This window comes from Pseudophryne corroboree, chromosome 5, assembly GCF_028390025.1.
Source record: "Pseudophryne corroboree isolate aPseCor3 chromosome 5, aPseCor3.hap2, whole genome shotgun sequence".
NCBI classification, from domain to species: Eukaryota; Metazoa; Chordata; class Amphibia; order Anura; family Myobatrachidae; genus Pseudophryne; species Pseudophryne corroboree.
The window spans coordinates 122118666-122132128 of record NC_086448.1 but is presented as its reverse complement, the minus strand read 5'-3'; the positions used below and the strand labels follow the sequence as shown (position 1 = coordinate 122132128).

General features: G+C 47.1%; 1 protein-coding gene across 4 annotated transcripts in view; it reads right to left on the bottom strand.

Moving 5' to 3' along the window:
• Window positions 1-13463, bottom strand: part of APBB1IP (amyloid beta precursor protein binding family B member 1 interacting protein) — a 396905-nt gene that overhangs the window by 204934 nt on the left and 178508 nt on the right. For all 4 annotated transcript variants that reach the window (XM_063921652.1, XM_063921655.1, XM_063921651.1 and 1 more), the window contains exon 2: window positions 3752-3823. In XM_063921652.1, the coding sequence (XP_063777722.1) occupies window positions 3752-3823 (72 nt within the window). The remainder of the gene's footprint in view (window positions 1-3751; window positions 3824-13463) is intronic.

Here is a 13463-nt window from a genome sequence, read left to right as displayed (position 1 = left end):
TGCTGGTGCAGGTCAATCTTTCTTTCACTTGGTACTTCTTGTTAGTGGTGTATGATGTGAATTCTGAAATGGGTTTTGTGCTTCGCATTTTCGCGTTCCTGCATCCTTGGCAGAACCCGCAAAAATAGAAGCCGCTCTTGGGAATGCTTCCATCTATACTGGTTTGTTTCAAAGCTTGTGGTGGTATGTGGTTGTGAACTAGATTTTTCTTAATGTCTGGTGCTTTTCTGAATACGAACTTGGGTCCTGTTGGTAAAATGTCATTGAGAATTTCATCTTCTAATAAAAGTGGCCAATGTTTCTTAATGATGTGTCTCACTTGATTGACTTGTCCTGAATAGTTCGTTATAAAAGGGATATTATCGTCATGGTGTTTCTCTTCTTGTTCCTTGTCTTTATAACTGAGTAGTTCTGCTCTATCTGTTGTTGTTACCTCTTCGAAAGCCTGTATGACCTGATCAGTCTTGTATAGTTTGTCTGTGAATTTGACAGCTAATTCCTGACCTTGTGTGTGATAGTCTTCTAATTTTGAGCAGTTCCTACGAATTCTTAAAAATTGTCCCTTAGATACAGTCTGGAGCCAGCTGGGGTGGTGCCAGCTGGTGGCCAGGATGAAGCTATTGACATCCACAGGTTTCTGGTAGGTCTTAGTGTGAATTTGTCCTTCGTCAATAAAAATGTTAAGATCAAGAAACTCTACACTAATTTTACTGTAGTTTGTGGTGAACTTCAAATTATTGGTATTGGAGTTTATGAGGTGTAGAAATTCTGTTAGTGATTGTTCATCGCCCCGCCAGATATTATAGTTATGCTTTTACGATTTGTTGCTTTGTCGCGTTGATGCTTTGCCAGTCAATCAATTGTTTAGAACCAAAAAATTATGTTTTCAATATTTGTCGCTCTGTTGCTTTGTTGCATAGTGGCGTTGTCGCTATGTGCTCTAATAGCCTAATTATTCCATACTAAATAATTGTGTAAAATGTGGCAGTTTCACCTTGAAAACTGTGGGAGATATTCACTTACAACCAAACAAACTTATTCTTATGTATATACTGTGTGTGTATATATATATATACTGCAGGAGGCTCTGAGGACCATAAATCCCTGTGACTGGGTTTATGTTATTGAGAAGCAGCCAGGCCCAGAGGCGGAACTACCGGCAGTGCAAGCAGTGCGTTGCACTGGGGCCCGCCTCTGTCCAGGGGCCCAAGCATGTAATGAATCAAACTGACTCATTACATGCCGCTGCCCGCAGCGCACAGCCGCCCGCAGAGGAGAGGAGCAGCGGCACTGACGGGGGAAGGAGGAGGAGGGAGGTGAAGGAGGGAGCCGCAGCAGCGCTTTGTTACTGGTGGAGGCGCTGCTGCTGCTGCCCCTCTGCTTCACTATAGGCTGTCTTCCGAGAACAGCCTATAGGGAAGCAGAGGGGCAGCAGCAGCAGCGCCTCCACCAGTAACAAAGCGCTGCTGCGGCTCCCTTCTTCACCTCCGTCCTCCACCTCCTCTACTGCCCGGGAATCGTCTGACGCGGCTGCACCGAGGAGCCTGAGCCGGCGGAGAGGGTAAGTATAATTCTTCTTTCTTTCTTTTTCTCTTTTTTTCTTTCTTTCTTTCTTTCTTTCTTTCTTTCTTTCTTGGGCCTGCCTGCCGCTATGTGTAAAAAGGGGTAATCTGCCTGCCGCAATGTGTAAAAATGAGGAATCTGCCTGCCGTAATGTGTAAAAATGGGGACGCTGTCTGCCGTAATGTGTAACAAGGGCACGCTGTCTGCCGTAATGTGTAAAAAGGGGACGCTGTCTGCCGTTATGTGTAAAAAGGGGATGCTGTCTGCCGTAATGTGTAACAAGGGCACGCTGTCTGCCGTTATGTGTAAAAAGTGTACACTGTCTGCTGCTATGTGTAACAAGGGCACGCGGTCTGCCGTTATGTGTAAAAAGGGCACGCTGTCTGCCGTTATGTGTAAAAATGGCACGCTGTCTGCCGTTATGTGTAAAAATGGCACGCTGTCTGCTGTTATGTGTAAAAAGTGCACGCTGTCTGCCGTTATGTGTAAAAAGGGCACGCTGTCTGCCGTTATGTGTAAAAAGTGCACGCTGTCTGCTGTAATGTGTAAAAAGAGGAATCTGTCCGCTGTAAGGTGTAAAAGGGTCTCTACCTGGTGTAGTGGTGCTACTGTGCGGAGTAATTTGAATAATGGAGACTACTGTGTACCGTTTTATGAATTGGTATTATTTTGTGGCCACACCCCTTCCCCACGAAGCCACGCCACTATGTATTTTTGCGCGCGCCTACGGCGCGCACTGCCCCTGTTTAGCATGCAGGGGTGGGGCTCCAATGACGTTTCTTGCACACAGTGCTAAAATGTCTAGTTACGGCACTGTTGCTAGGTATCCATTTCTCTGGCCCTGAGCAGGTCCCCCTCACCAGATCCTCTCCAGGGGTGAGGGGGTGGACTTGGATGGGATATGTGTGTGGGGGGGGGGGATGTGGGGGGGGCCCACCGCTCGCTAGTTCCGCCACTGGCCAGGCCAGTGGGTCTTGAGTCTGAGAAGGCCAAGAGGCTGTGTCTACACCTGCAGTAGGCAGAGAGGATTTGAGAAAGCTGAGAACCTATACCTGTGTGAGACGGAACTGAGACTTTTTCTGTGACTCTGTGATGGGGACTTGCTGCCCAGTTTAGCAAGGAGCGATTAGATGAACTAGTGCCCTGAGTGAGCATAACTCCCAATATTGGTGGTTCAGGAATCGGGAACCTGCAAATAAGGTATGCCCACATAGGGGGCTGAGTCTAAGGGCAAGGGAGCGGGGCTTCATGGCACCACCATTTCCATCACTATGTGGGTGTGCCCAGCACTCTAGACTCTAGACTCCCCGTACAAGGTGAATAGATGCTGTGAGCATGTGCAAGGCTTCTATTCTCCTGCTGCTACCCTCTGCTCTGCTATTCAGAGCAGAGATGTGTGCTCCCCCCAACTGCCCCCTCCCCCCACCGTGGGTGGGAAAGCGGGACAGTCAGAGTGAAATGGGACTGTCCCACTGAATGCAAGTTGGGAGGTGTGCATGTGCTGTGGAACGTAAGTGTGTATGTCAGTGATCATTGACACATCTAGTCTGAGGTTATAATTCTCAGTCAGAGCATGAAATAATAAAACCACTGGGTGACTTAATGTATTTTTAAGTAAATTTTAAGTAATTCCTTACATTTTGTAAATCCTCCTCTCCAGACCAACCAAACCCTCCGACCCACTAACCAAGAAAGTTCCCACAAGTTGCTCTATAATCAGCTCACCCACCCACTGCAGTAATAGGCTCCTGTAATAAAACTCTTCAATAGCCATGTGCTGAAACCAAGAGTTTGCAACACGCAAGTTCTTGCTACATAATACAATTCATTTTCAAGTGTTTTACATGTTCCCAAAGGCAACAAAATGTGTTGACATTTTTTGGCCTAGGCCTTTAAACAATTTGGCCGGAGATTAGAGTAAATCTTTTTTTGTGGTGCAGAGATGCAGCTGTTCCTTACAGTGTCTGCCATATTACACTGACTGTTCCTCAGACAATTCGGAAAGGATGCCAAACAGACTGTACCAATTTCTTCCCTTTGAAATCCCCCTTAGTCAATATTTATTCAGTCTGGAAAGTCCGTACATGTGAGTGTACCAGCCAGTGTGCAAGAGAAACAAATGTGTGTTCTTTCTTTTTGTATTAAATGGCTGTCTTTATTGTGTGGATTTTATATGGAGTAATCTCACCTGTGTTAGCAGGTCCATTTCTCCCAGGAGATTACTGAACATTTCATCTATATCTTCACAAGTCTGATCCATCTGTAAAAAACAAAAAAGATTGATCACATCTGTGCATACAGCCACCAATCATTATTTTGATGATTATTATTATTTAGTTTTAAAGGTGCCACATGATTTTCACAGCGCTGCACATGCAATATACAGGTAATAGTGACAATACACATATCAAAGGTACAGTAAATGTATACTGACATAACATTGGAACAACACAAAGCAAGTAACTGAGAGACTAAGTAGGACCCGGATGGGGGCGATGGTTGGGAAACTCACTATTTCTCGACTGAAATGGGACAGTGGGGCAGATTCATGTTTAGTAAGGCAAAAAAGCAAGCAACGTTGTGTCTGGAACAAACTATGGGGTTCATTCCGATTTGATCGCTAGCTGCATTTGTTCGCAGTGCATCGATCAGGCTAAAAAACGGCACTTCTGTGCATGCGTATGCGGCGCAATGTGCATGCGCGTCGTATGGGCACAACGAACAATGTCGTTTTGCACAGGGTCTAGCGAAGCATTTCAGTCGCACTGGTGGCCGCAGTGTGATTGACATGAAGTGGGCGTTTCTGGGTGTCAACTGACCCGCTGGGTGGGTTTGTGACGTCAAAACAGGAACTAAACAGACTGAAGTGATCGCAAGCGCTGAGTAGGTTTTGAGCTACTCTGAAACTGCACAAAAAAACTTTGTAGCTGCTCTGCGATACATTCGTTTGAACTTCTGCTAAGCTAAAGCACACTCCCAGTGGGCGGCGGCATAGCGTTTGCATGGCTGCTAAAAACTGCTAGTGAGCGATCAACTCGGAATGACCCCCCCATGTTGCCATGCAAGGGAGTGCAAGGGACTACCCAGAAAAATTGGGAGTCTCAGAACTAATTTCGGGACAGTTGGCAAGTATGGTGTTAATGAAAGGGTGGTCGTTCTTCCTACATATTTTAAATCTTATTTCATTCATCAGCATGCATATCCAAAATGTACATGAAGAAAGATTGTGGCCATGTGTTTCTGCTAATCTACAAATGGTTGCTTGGATATTCTTTGCCGATTTCACTTTGAAAAAGTTTAAGTTGTGAAACTTGATGCGCTTGTTATAGTTACTTAGAGAACCTGGTATCTTGGACACCTAGTCACTTTTTCCATGTACTACAAAGCGCGGAAGCTAGTGGACACCTGCATTTGTTAATCTTGATATTGATCTTCTCTTAAATATGTAAAAAATGATTGTTTATACGTAAGTTTAAGAAGCGATTACTCATTTGTTTGTTTGACGCTTAATTATAACCATGTCCGTGATCAAAGACATATTGCGTTGCAGCAAAAAAGTTGTATGCTTCCAGACATCTATTTTGCACATGTGCTTACTGTCATGATTTTTTTTCTATACTTCTTAAACACCTTCTTTTGCAATACTGCTAGTTATAGTATAACAATACGGTAAGACAATGCAAGTAGAGAGCACGGTATTACAGCATACAGCATTTGTGTACATGTGGCTTTATCAGCCTGCAATCCTATTAGCTAGACCAAGCTTGTTAAACTGGCATCATGCAGGTCAGATGCAATTAGGGTGGCCAATACTGGGATTGGGATTGGCGGGATCCCGGGTTTTAGGCCAAAAATCATCCGGGATTCAATCCCAGGATCAGGCGCTCTTTTGCTTTTTTAATGCCGGGCAGCGTTGTGTGCTCAGGAGGCTGAGACGCTGCCTGGCTCCCTCCTCCGGGCTCCCCCTGCGCAGCATGAAGTGAAGTCAGAGGTCACGCTGCGCAGCCAACAGCCCGCCGCACAGACCTCACCGAACTGGAGGAAGTCACCCACCCGTCCTCCCAGGTACCATGATGGTAAGTTATGGGTGCGGTGCGGGGAGGGGGGGGGGGTTGTTGACACAGTAAACAAACCAATCCCATGTATCCCGAGAATTCTGGGATTGAAAAATGGCCTGTAATTTGCCACCCTATATGCAATACAGTACTCAGTCTCAGAGGCATTTCTTGGACACTGATAAGGGCCTTATAGATAGGGAAGCGCTCGTGTCACAGCTGTATGGGATAGAATATAGGGATTGTGGAAAGTAATAGGTATGCGTTATATTCGCCCTCTATGGGTGTCGTGGGAGGGAGAAAAGCCTGTGGTGCCGGTATTCCCGCGGCGGTATTTCACCGCCTGTTAGGATTCCGGCATCATGCGCAGTTGAAAAACATCGACCATTTGCACAAATATCAGCATTACGTGCAGGGTGGATCTACCATTAGGCAGCTGCCTAGGGCACCTGGATTCGGGGGCACCACTGAGTCTGCCTAGCACAAAAATAAGGATGTCTCTGTTCTTGATGCAGGTGGTGGCTGTGGAACTTATATGATGCAATCTCTACACTTTCACTTGAGGAACAGGTAGGTGGGTATTTGTGGGGGTGGGGATGAGGGAGGGGCAGTTGGCTGAAGAATAGATTTGCCTAATGTGCTGAGAAACCTTGCAATGGCACATGTGTATCAGGCACGGAGTGTTTAAATCCCTGTGTTTTCTACAAACAGTATATACCTATGGAAAATAGGGAACACTTTCATGTGACAGCTCTTTTAAATACCCATTGTGAGTGTACAGAGTTGTAATTTACTTCTCCCTACATAAAGTCTGCTGAGCCTGGGAGAAGAAAGGAGAACCTTTAGGCTACATGTGCATTGTGCAATCTGGTTTGTTTTCCATAGCCTTTCCTTTCAATCTGTTGTAAATGAGTTATTTTAATTTGGACTTCACAAGATTTGTTATTTTGTGCTGTGTGGAGGATGTGTGTGGACTGACAAGGAATCTGTTTTTCCATTCTGTTAATAGACTCATGAATCAGGCCTACACAAGTAAAGAGTAGCAGTATAATAGTAGTAGAGAGAAGGATTGATAGGGTACAAGTACTGTAGAAAAGATGTAACAATTCAGACCACTTTCTATCCCGTGACATCTGCCTGTTGTGTAGAAGCACATAAGGATGGGGCTCAGTCGCAGCTAACTCTACATCGCACCCTATAACCCCCATGCAAGTGTAATGGTATGCTCCTGCAGCAAACATGTTTGTGAAGGTATAAAATGGGTAGAGGCGCACTGACTAGATCAGTTGCTAATGGAATGGCTTCCTGGAAGGAGCTCACCGTGTTTGAAAAGGGGATCTTCTTAGGCTGCACCATCAGTGGCACCGAGAGGGGGGCATGTACAAATTACCCATGCCCGGGCTGCTGGAGTGGACCAGCGGGGGCTCGGGTCTGCTACCACCCTCCCCCAATATACCTGTAGTGTAGCCGGCGTCGGACCCATCTTCCTGGTTATATCTTCAGGAAGATGGCACCGCACATAGAAAGCAAAGACTCCGGCACTGTTCTATAGTCTTTGCTCTCTAGAGGCCAGCGTCATCTTCCCAAATACGCTGGCCAGGGAGGAGGGACCCGCTTCCTGTTCTAGTAAGGTAGGAAGTGGGTGCCCTCCACTGCATACCCCCCTGCTCCCCTGTGTTAAAATTGCGCCCCCGGCCACACAATTATTTTATTATTTAAACATTTTTTTGTATCGTCACGCCCTTTTTAAAGCCACGCCCCATTACCGAGGCCCAGTGTGGCTCTCTATGCGTGATCAGTACTAAATATCGCCAGACGGGATCCCAGCGGTAGAAATACCGACGCCGGAATCCCGACCACACAATCCCGACAGGGGTGGCAAGCGGAACGCAGCCCCTTGTGGGCTCGCTGCGCTCGCCACGCTGCGGGCACGGTGCCTCGCTATGCTCGGCACACTAATTTTTTCTCCCTCTATGGGTGTCGTGGACACCCACGGAGGGAGAATATGTTGGGATTGTGCCGGTCGGGATTCCGGCGTCGGTATTTCGACCGCCAGGATTCCGTCCGGCGGGATCTTGACCGCATCCCCTCTATGCCCCTGTGTATGATGTTACTGTTTCCAGGGCGACGCTAGACTAGAATAAAGAAAATTTGTTAACCCGGGTGGGTTGCCAGGGGTCAACCTTAGTTCCGATGGGTCTGCAATCTAATTGCGGATGCATCAGGAGGCAGCCTCACACATGCTGGACGTCCTAGCCCTGTGCTGGGTGCCCCCCAGCATGTGAGGAGATGAACGCAGATCTGGCTGCGTATGCAGGGATCTACGTTTATCTCTGAATAACCCCCTTAATTTGTAGTGTTACTTTGCGTAAGGATAAAAGTGTCCTGAGGTCAGACAATATTATACAGCCAACTCTGTTCAGGCAGCCGGTTTATTTTAAGATAATATTTGACTTTAATCCTGAACAACATTTTTAAACATCTTCTACACAAAAGGCACATCTGTGCAAACCATCCGTTTCCCCTAAGATCTATCAGACATTCAGTATTTACAATGGGAATATGTACAGGGGGTGGTGAGTATTGGCTAGTATTGTAGAGGCTGCTGCATGGTTGCTGTATCATAAAGAAAATCTAGTATTGTGGAGGAGATTTATCAGAGCTTGGAGGGAGATAAACTATCATCCAATCAGCTCCTGTCATTTTTGAAATGTGGTCTGTAAAATGAGGTAGGAGCTGATTGGTTAGTACTTTATCTCTCTCCAAGCTTTGATAAACCTACCCCTAAATGTACACGGCCTTACTGTATGTGATTCTACCAACATCATTCTGTTCCTGTACCTGTTCTTCCAGAATGATGACATACATAATTCAGGCGCTTATCAGAAAAAAAATGTCAGCTTACAGGATACATTGGGGCTAATTCAGACCTGATCGCTGCTGTGCGTTTTCGCACAGCGGGTGATCAGGTCGGAACGGCGCATGCGCCGCAGTATGCCGGCACACGCCAGAGATGCATTCAGTTTCTCAGCCCAGCGATCGCCTCTGCCTGATTGACAGTCAATCAGGCAGAGGCGTTCGCTGGGCAGGAGGGAGCGGGCAGCGTTGGGCCTGCCGTTTTGGGGGCACGGTCCGGGCAACACAGGCGTGCCCGGACCGTGTGGGGGGGGGGGGGCGGGCCGCTGCGGCTGCGTGACATCACACGTGGCCTCTGCGACCCGGAGAGCGACGGGTAGCTCCCTGCCAGCGCGCAGAAGCTGCGCTGGTAGAGAGCTACTCTTCAGGTACAAAAGCGCTTTTTTACCTGTGCAGCTGGGGGAGGGCCAGACATGCGGGGCGGACTAGCCCTGTGCTGGGTGTCCCCGCGCATGTCAGGGTGGCTGATCGTAGCCGTGCAAAATTTTGCACAGCTACGATCAGGTCTGAATTAGGCCCATTGTTTTCCTAAGCACACCAGAGTTTATTTCAGAAAGCCTAGTACTGAAGGGCACTTAGTGGCATTGGTGTATACGTCAGTGCGAGGGTGTGTGAGGGTCAGGCTTGGACTGGCCCACAGGGGTACAGGGGAAATCACCGGTGGGCCCCACTGTCTGGGGGCTCACCTCCTCCTCTAAGGAAGAGGTTCCAGACTGTGCACTTGAATTATATATTATACATATGTTACTTTATACTGGACTATGGTGTATTTTCTACAGTGCATTGCTGTTATTAATCTGTTAATAATCTGGTACATTATCATGCAGCAGCTGAATTTACTGTATATATTTATGAAGGGGACAACACCTTGCAATCTCTAACGGTTAGTCAAACCAATGTGGTGGCAGGCCACACCCCCTGTGCGGACTGGCCACACCCCTAAACATGGGCCCCTACCACTGCATTCCTCCGGTGGGCTCTACATGCCACAGACTGACACTGGGGAGGGTCCATCTGGAGACTGTAGAAGTAATGGTTTATGGCAGGGATCCAAGGTCTACAAGATGTTTGTAAAGCATGTGAAAAAATGTCTGTGTGCTATGATTGTGGAAGTTGAATTTCAACGACCAATTCCAAAATGTCAAATTCAGGGCTATTTATGAACTGGCAACACCCCAGCAGAGTCATGCTGGCACCATTGCAACATCATTGATGTGGATGTGACACCAATATATATGTAAATACTGTACTGTATACAAGTCTAACTTTTAACTTTAAAAGAAAAACCCTAGACAAAACAGTAACCTCTGCTCTGCCTGTGGTGTCGCTCTCCTTGGAGGCGTCTTCAGCACATCTCAGACACTGTACTTGTAATTATGTAGCAGGTGAGTACTGTGGATGTGTTGTTGTAAGTGCAGGTGCAGATGTCGGTTGACGTACCTGGATTCCTTGCCCGGAATCACCTCTGAAACTGGATCTTGTCTGGAACCCTAGCAATAGCAGAAGCTAGCCTCAGTAGTTTGAGTGAATAGTTATACAAGCTGCATGTAGTTACCCCTTTCATAGAGGAATAAAGACAGCAGCCAATAGAAGCAATTCAAGCAATATGGGGGGTTATTCCGAGTTGATCGTAGCTGTGCTAAATTTAGCACAGCTATGATCTTCTTCCCTGACATGCGGGGGGACGTCCAGCACAGGGCTAGCCCGCCCCGCATGTCAGTCCGGCCCCCCTCACAGAAGTGCAAAGGCATCGCACAGCGGCGGTGCCTTTGCACTTCAAGAGTAGCTCCCGACCAGCGCAGCTCCTGCCGCTGGCCGGGAGCTACTCAATGCTCCCCAGCCCACAGCGGCTGCGTGTGACGTCACGCAGCCGCTGTGGACCGCCCTCCGTTCAGTCCGGTCACGCCTGCGTTGGCCAGACCAAACCCACGAAACGGCGGCCAAACGCCGCCGTTCCGCCCCCTCCCGCCCAGCGATCGCCTCAGCCTGTCAATCAGGCAGAGGCGATCGCATCCTTGCTATGGCCTTCGGCCGTCTGGCATGCGCCGGCGCACTATGGTGCCGGCGCATGCGCAGCAGGGACCCGTTCGCTCTGCTGCATTAAAATGCAGCGAGCGAATGGGTCAGAATGACCCCCATGGTTCCTTACTTTGTCATGAAGGTAAGTCAGTTTCTGGCTAGCTATGTTTGGAAGCATCTCACTGCAGTCTAAAATGCAAACAGTAGGTAAGCCTAAGAAGTTTATCACTGTCCAGGTTACTGCACAATAAACTGAATAATTCACAGCATATAATGTCACTGGGCTGCCTAGGAGAGGTACTCGATGCCTCAAACCTCGCATTTACTCTGCGTCCCCTTTGAGAGTCTATATATTCCCAGGTAGTATTAGTGGATGCCAGTATCAGCCTTTAGTTTTATCCGGGAAACCTCCTGTAATTAACTTCAGTGTGTTCTGCATGTTGCCTGTGGTGTGTGTCTGGGTGCTAACTGTACCAGCACTAGCTGACTGAAGAGGCTGAAGTGTGCTTTCCTGCCTACTTTCTGCCTCCCTCCTCCTGCAATGAACAGGTGAGCGTACTGGCTGAGGGAATAAGGCTATCTGTCTCTAGTGGTAGTGGAAATCTATATATATCAAGTATATATACAGGCGCTGTGATGAGTGTGCTTTTCCTAGCAGCTGAATAAATAAGGGGTAGTCAGACCCTTTCAAAAACAAGAAGATAGAAAAAGTATACAGCGCTCATTGACACAGTATGATCTAAATGAATGTGTATTTAATAATAATTGTTAAAATAGCTTAAACAAATAAAAACATACAATCTGAAATAAATATAAATATGTTCTATATCTCACTATTGACTTCAGGTGGACTTTGAAATCTGATTAATACTGACACCAACTAATATGCAAAGCACCAATCGGCATATTTAAAACCAGCACATATACAGTCATAAATACGGACCAGATGTATAATAGTTCATCCAATTGGATGTGATTACCAAGTCTGTGTTCCGTTTAAAGAGGCTCCCATAAGATGCAAGTTCGTATGGCAATGGCAACAATTGTTGGGGTCCTGGTTCACAGTTCACTGGGAACTCCGTGTTCCAATATATGGGTTCTCCTATAGACGTAGTAGGCAATGGCAATGCCAGTGGGAGTCCTGGTTCACGGAGGCAAGAAAATTGCAGGGTCCTGACTGTAGATGGTGGCGCAGTAGTGGTGCTGGTCAGCAAAGGTCCACACAGGTCTCAATCTAACGCGTTTCGCTGCTCCAGGCAGCTTTGTCTTTGACAAAGCTGCCTGGAGCAGCGATAGGTTGATATATATTGGAACACGGAGTTCCCAGTGAACTGTGAACCAGGACCCCAGCAATTATTGCCGTTGCCATACGAACTTGCATCTTATGGGAGCCTCTTTAAACGGAACACAGACTTGGTAATCACATCCAATTGGATGAACTATTATACATCTGGTCTGTATTTATGACTGTATATGTGCTGGTTTTAAATATGCCGATTGGTGCTTTGCATATTAGTTGGTGTCAGTATTAATCAGATTTCAAAGTCCACCTGAAGTCAATAGTGAGATATAGAACATATTTATATTTATTTCAGATTGTATGTTTTTATTTGTTTAAGCTATTTTGACAATTATTATTAAATACACATTCATTTAGATCATACTGTGTCAATGAGCGCTGTATACTTTTTCTATCATGTCCTGTCTCTAGTGGTCACTGCTGCTGGCCGTCTTCCTCGTGATAGGGCGCTCAATGCCGTCTCTCCTACTCCTAGCAATTCACCGGCTCTGGACTCTGCTCTTGCCGCGCCTCACCACTATTCTGCCCGTCTGACACAGCATACAACGGTCTCCCTGCCGTGCTCTGATCCTCTGCGGCCCGTCACAGCTTTATCTACTCAGCCTCTCGGAGCTCTGTCTCACCACTCTCCTCAGTGCTCAACTCCTCTCAGCGCAGTTCTCTTAGGCAGCTCTCAGCACCTCAGCGCAGCATCACACACCGCACCGTTACCTCAGAGCACCAATCCTCACAGCGTCTCTTTCCCCGTTACCTCAGGAGACTGCTCTGCAATCACCTCAGGAGGTAACCCCGTCTCCTACTCTTCCTGCTCTGCACCACCCAATCAGCAGTTTCGATTCCTCCTGCTCTGCAGGTCTGCACCTGGGTCCTAGTGCTCCACAAGTTGCTGTCCTTTGGTTGCTGTCGTTGCCTAGCAACCTAAGCAAGGGGAAGCTGTTAACCCTTTCAGCTGCACTGTGCCGGCTAGTGAGAAGTGAGGGTTCCTTTTAGGGAAAATTGAGGTGTCTCACCCAGGTTGTCTCCAGTATATGGGTGATGGTACCTATATAGCCACATATATCCCCATAAATCCAAGTTAATAGGATATCCGTGTCAGAATGTTGCCATTACCTGGGGTGATTGTCTATTTAAGCAGCTGTGGCTGCACCTGAGACTTGATAATGTAATCATACTTGTACCAACTAACACCATTGGGTAAATGTATCAGACCCTATTACATTTACCTGCATGTGTTTGCCATACACACTTAGGACCAGACTCTAAGGTTTCACTTTTATCAGCCGCCTTCTCTTAAAGCTAGTCATGCTTAGTAGTATGCAGATGCTGCCAGGAATTCAACTTGGAAAGGATTTATCACATAAGTATTATGAGAATTAACAGGACACTAATCTGCAATCCCCATGGCTAATTGGATATGCCCCAGTGAGGTCTTTTGGTGTAAATTAACATTTTACCCCTTACCATGTGGTGTAAACTAAGGATAAGTGGGTCCAGTTCTCTGAAAAACGAACCCACCTGAATTTCCCATCCCGATCCGGGATCGAGTCCAGCTCGGGACTTCCTGTCTTAATTGGATCCCAAAGCGAGGCCAAACATCATTTCCTGCTGTC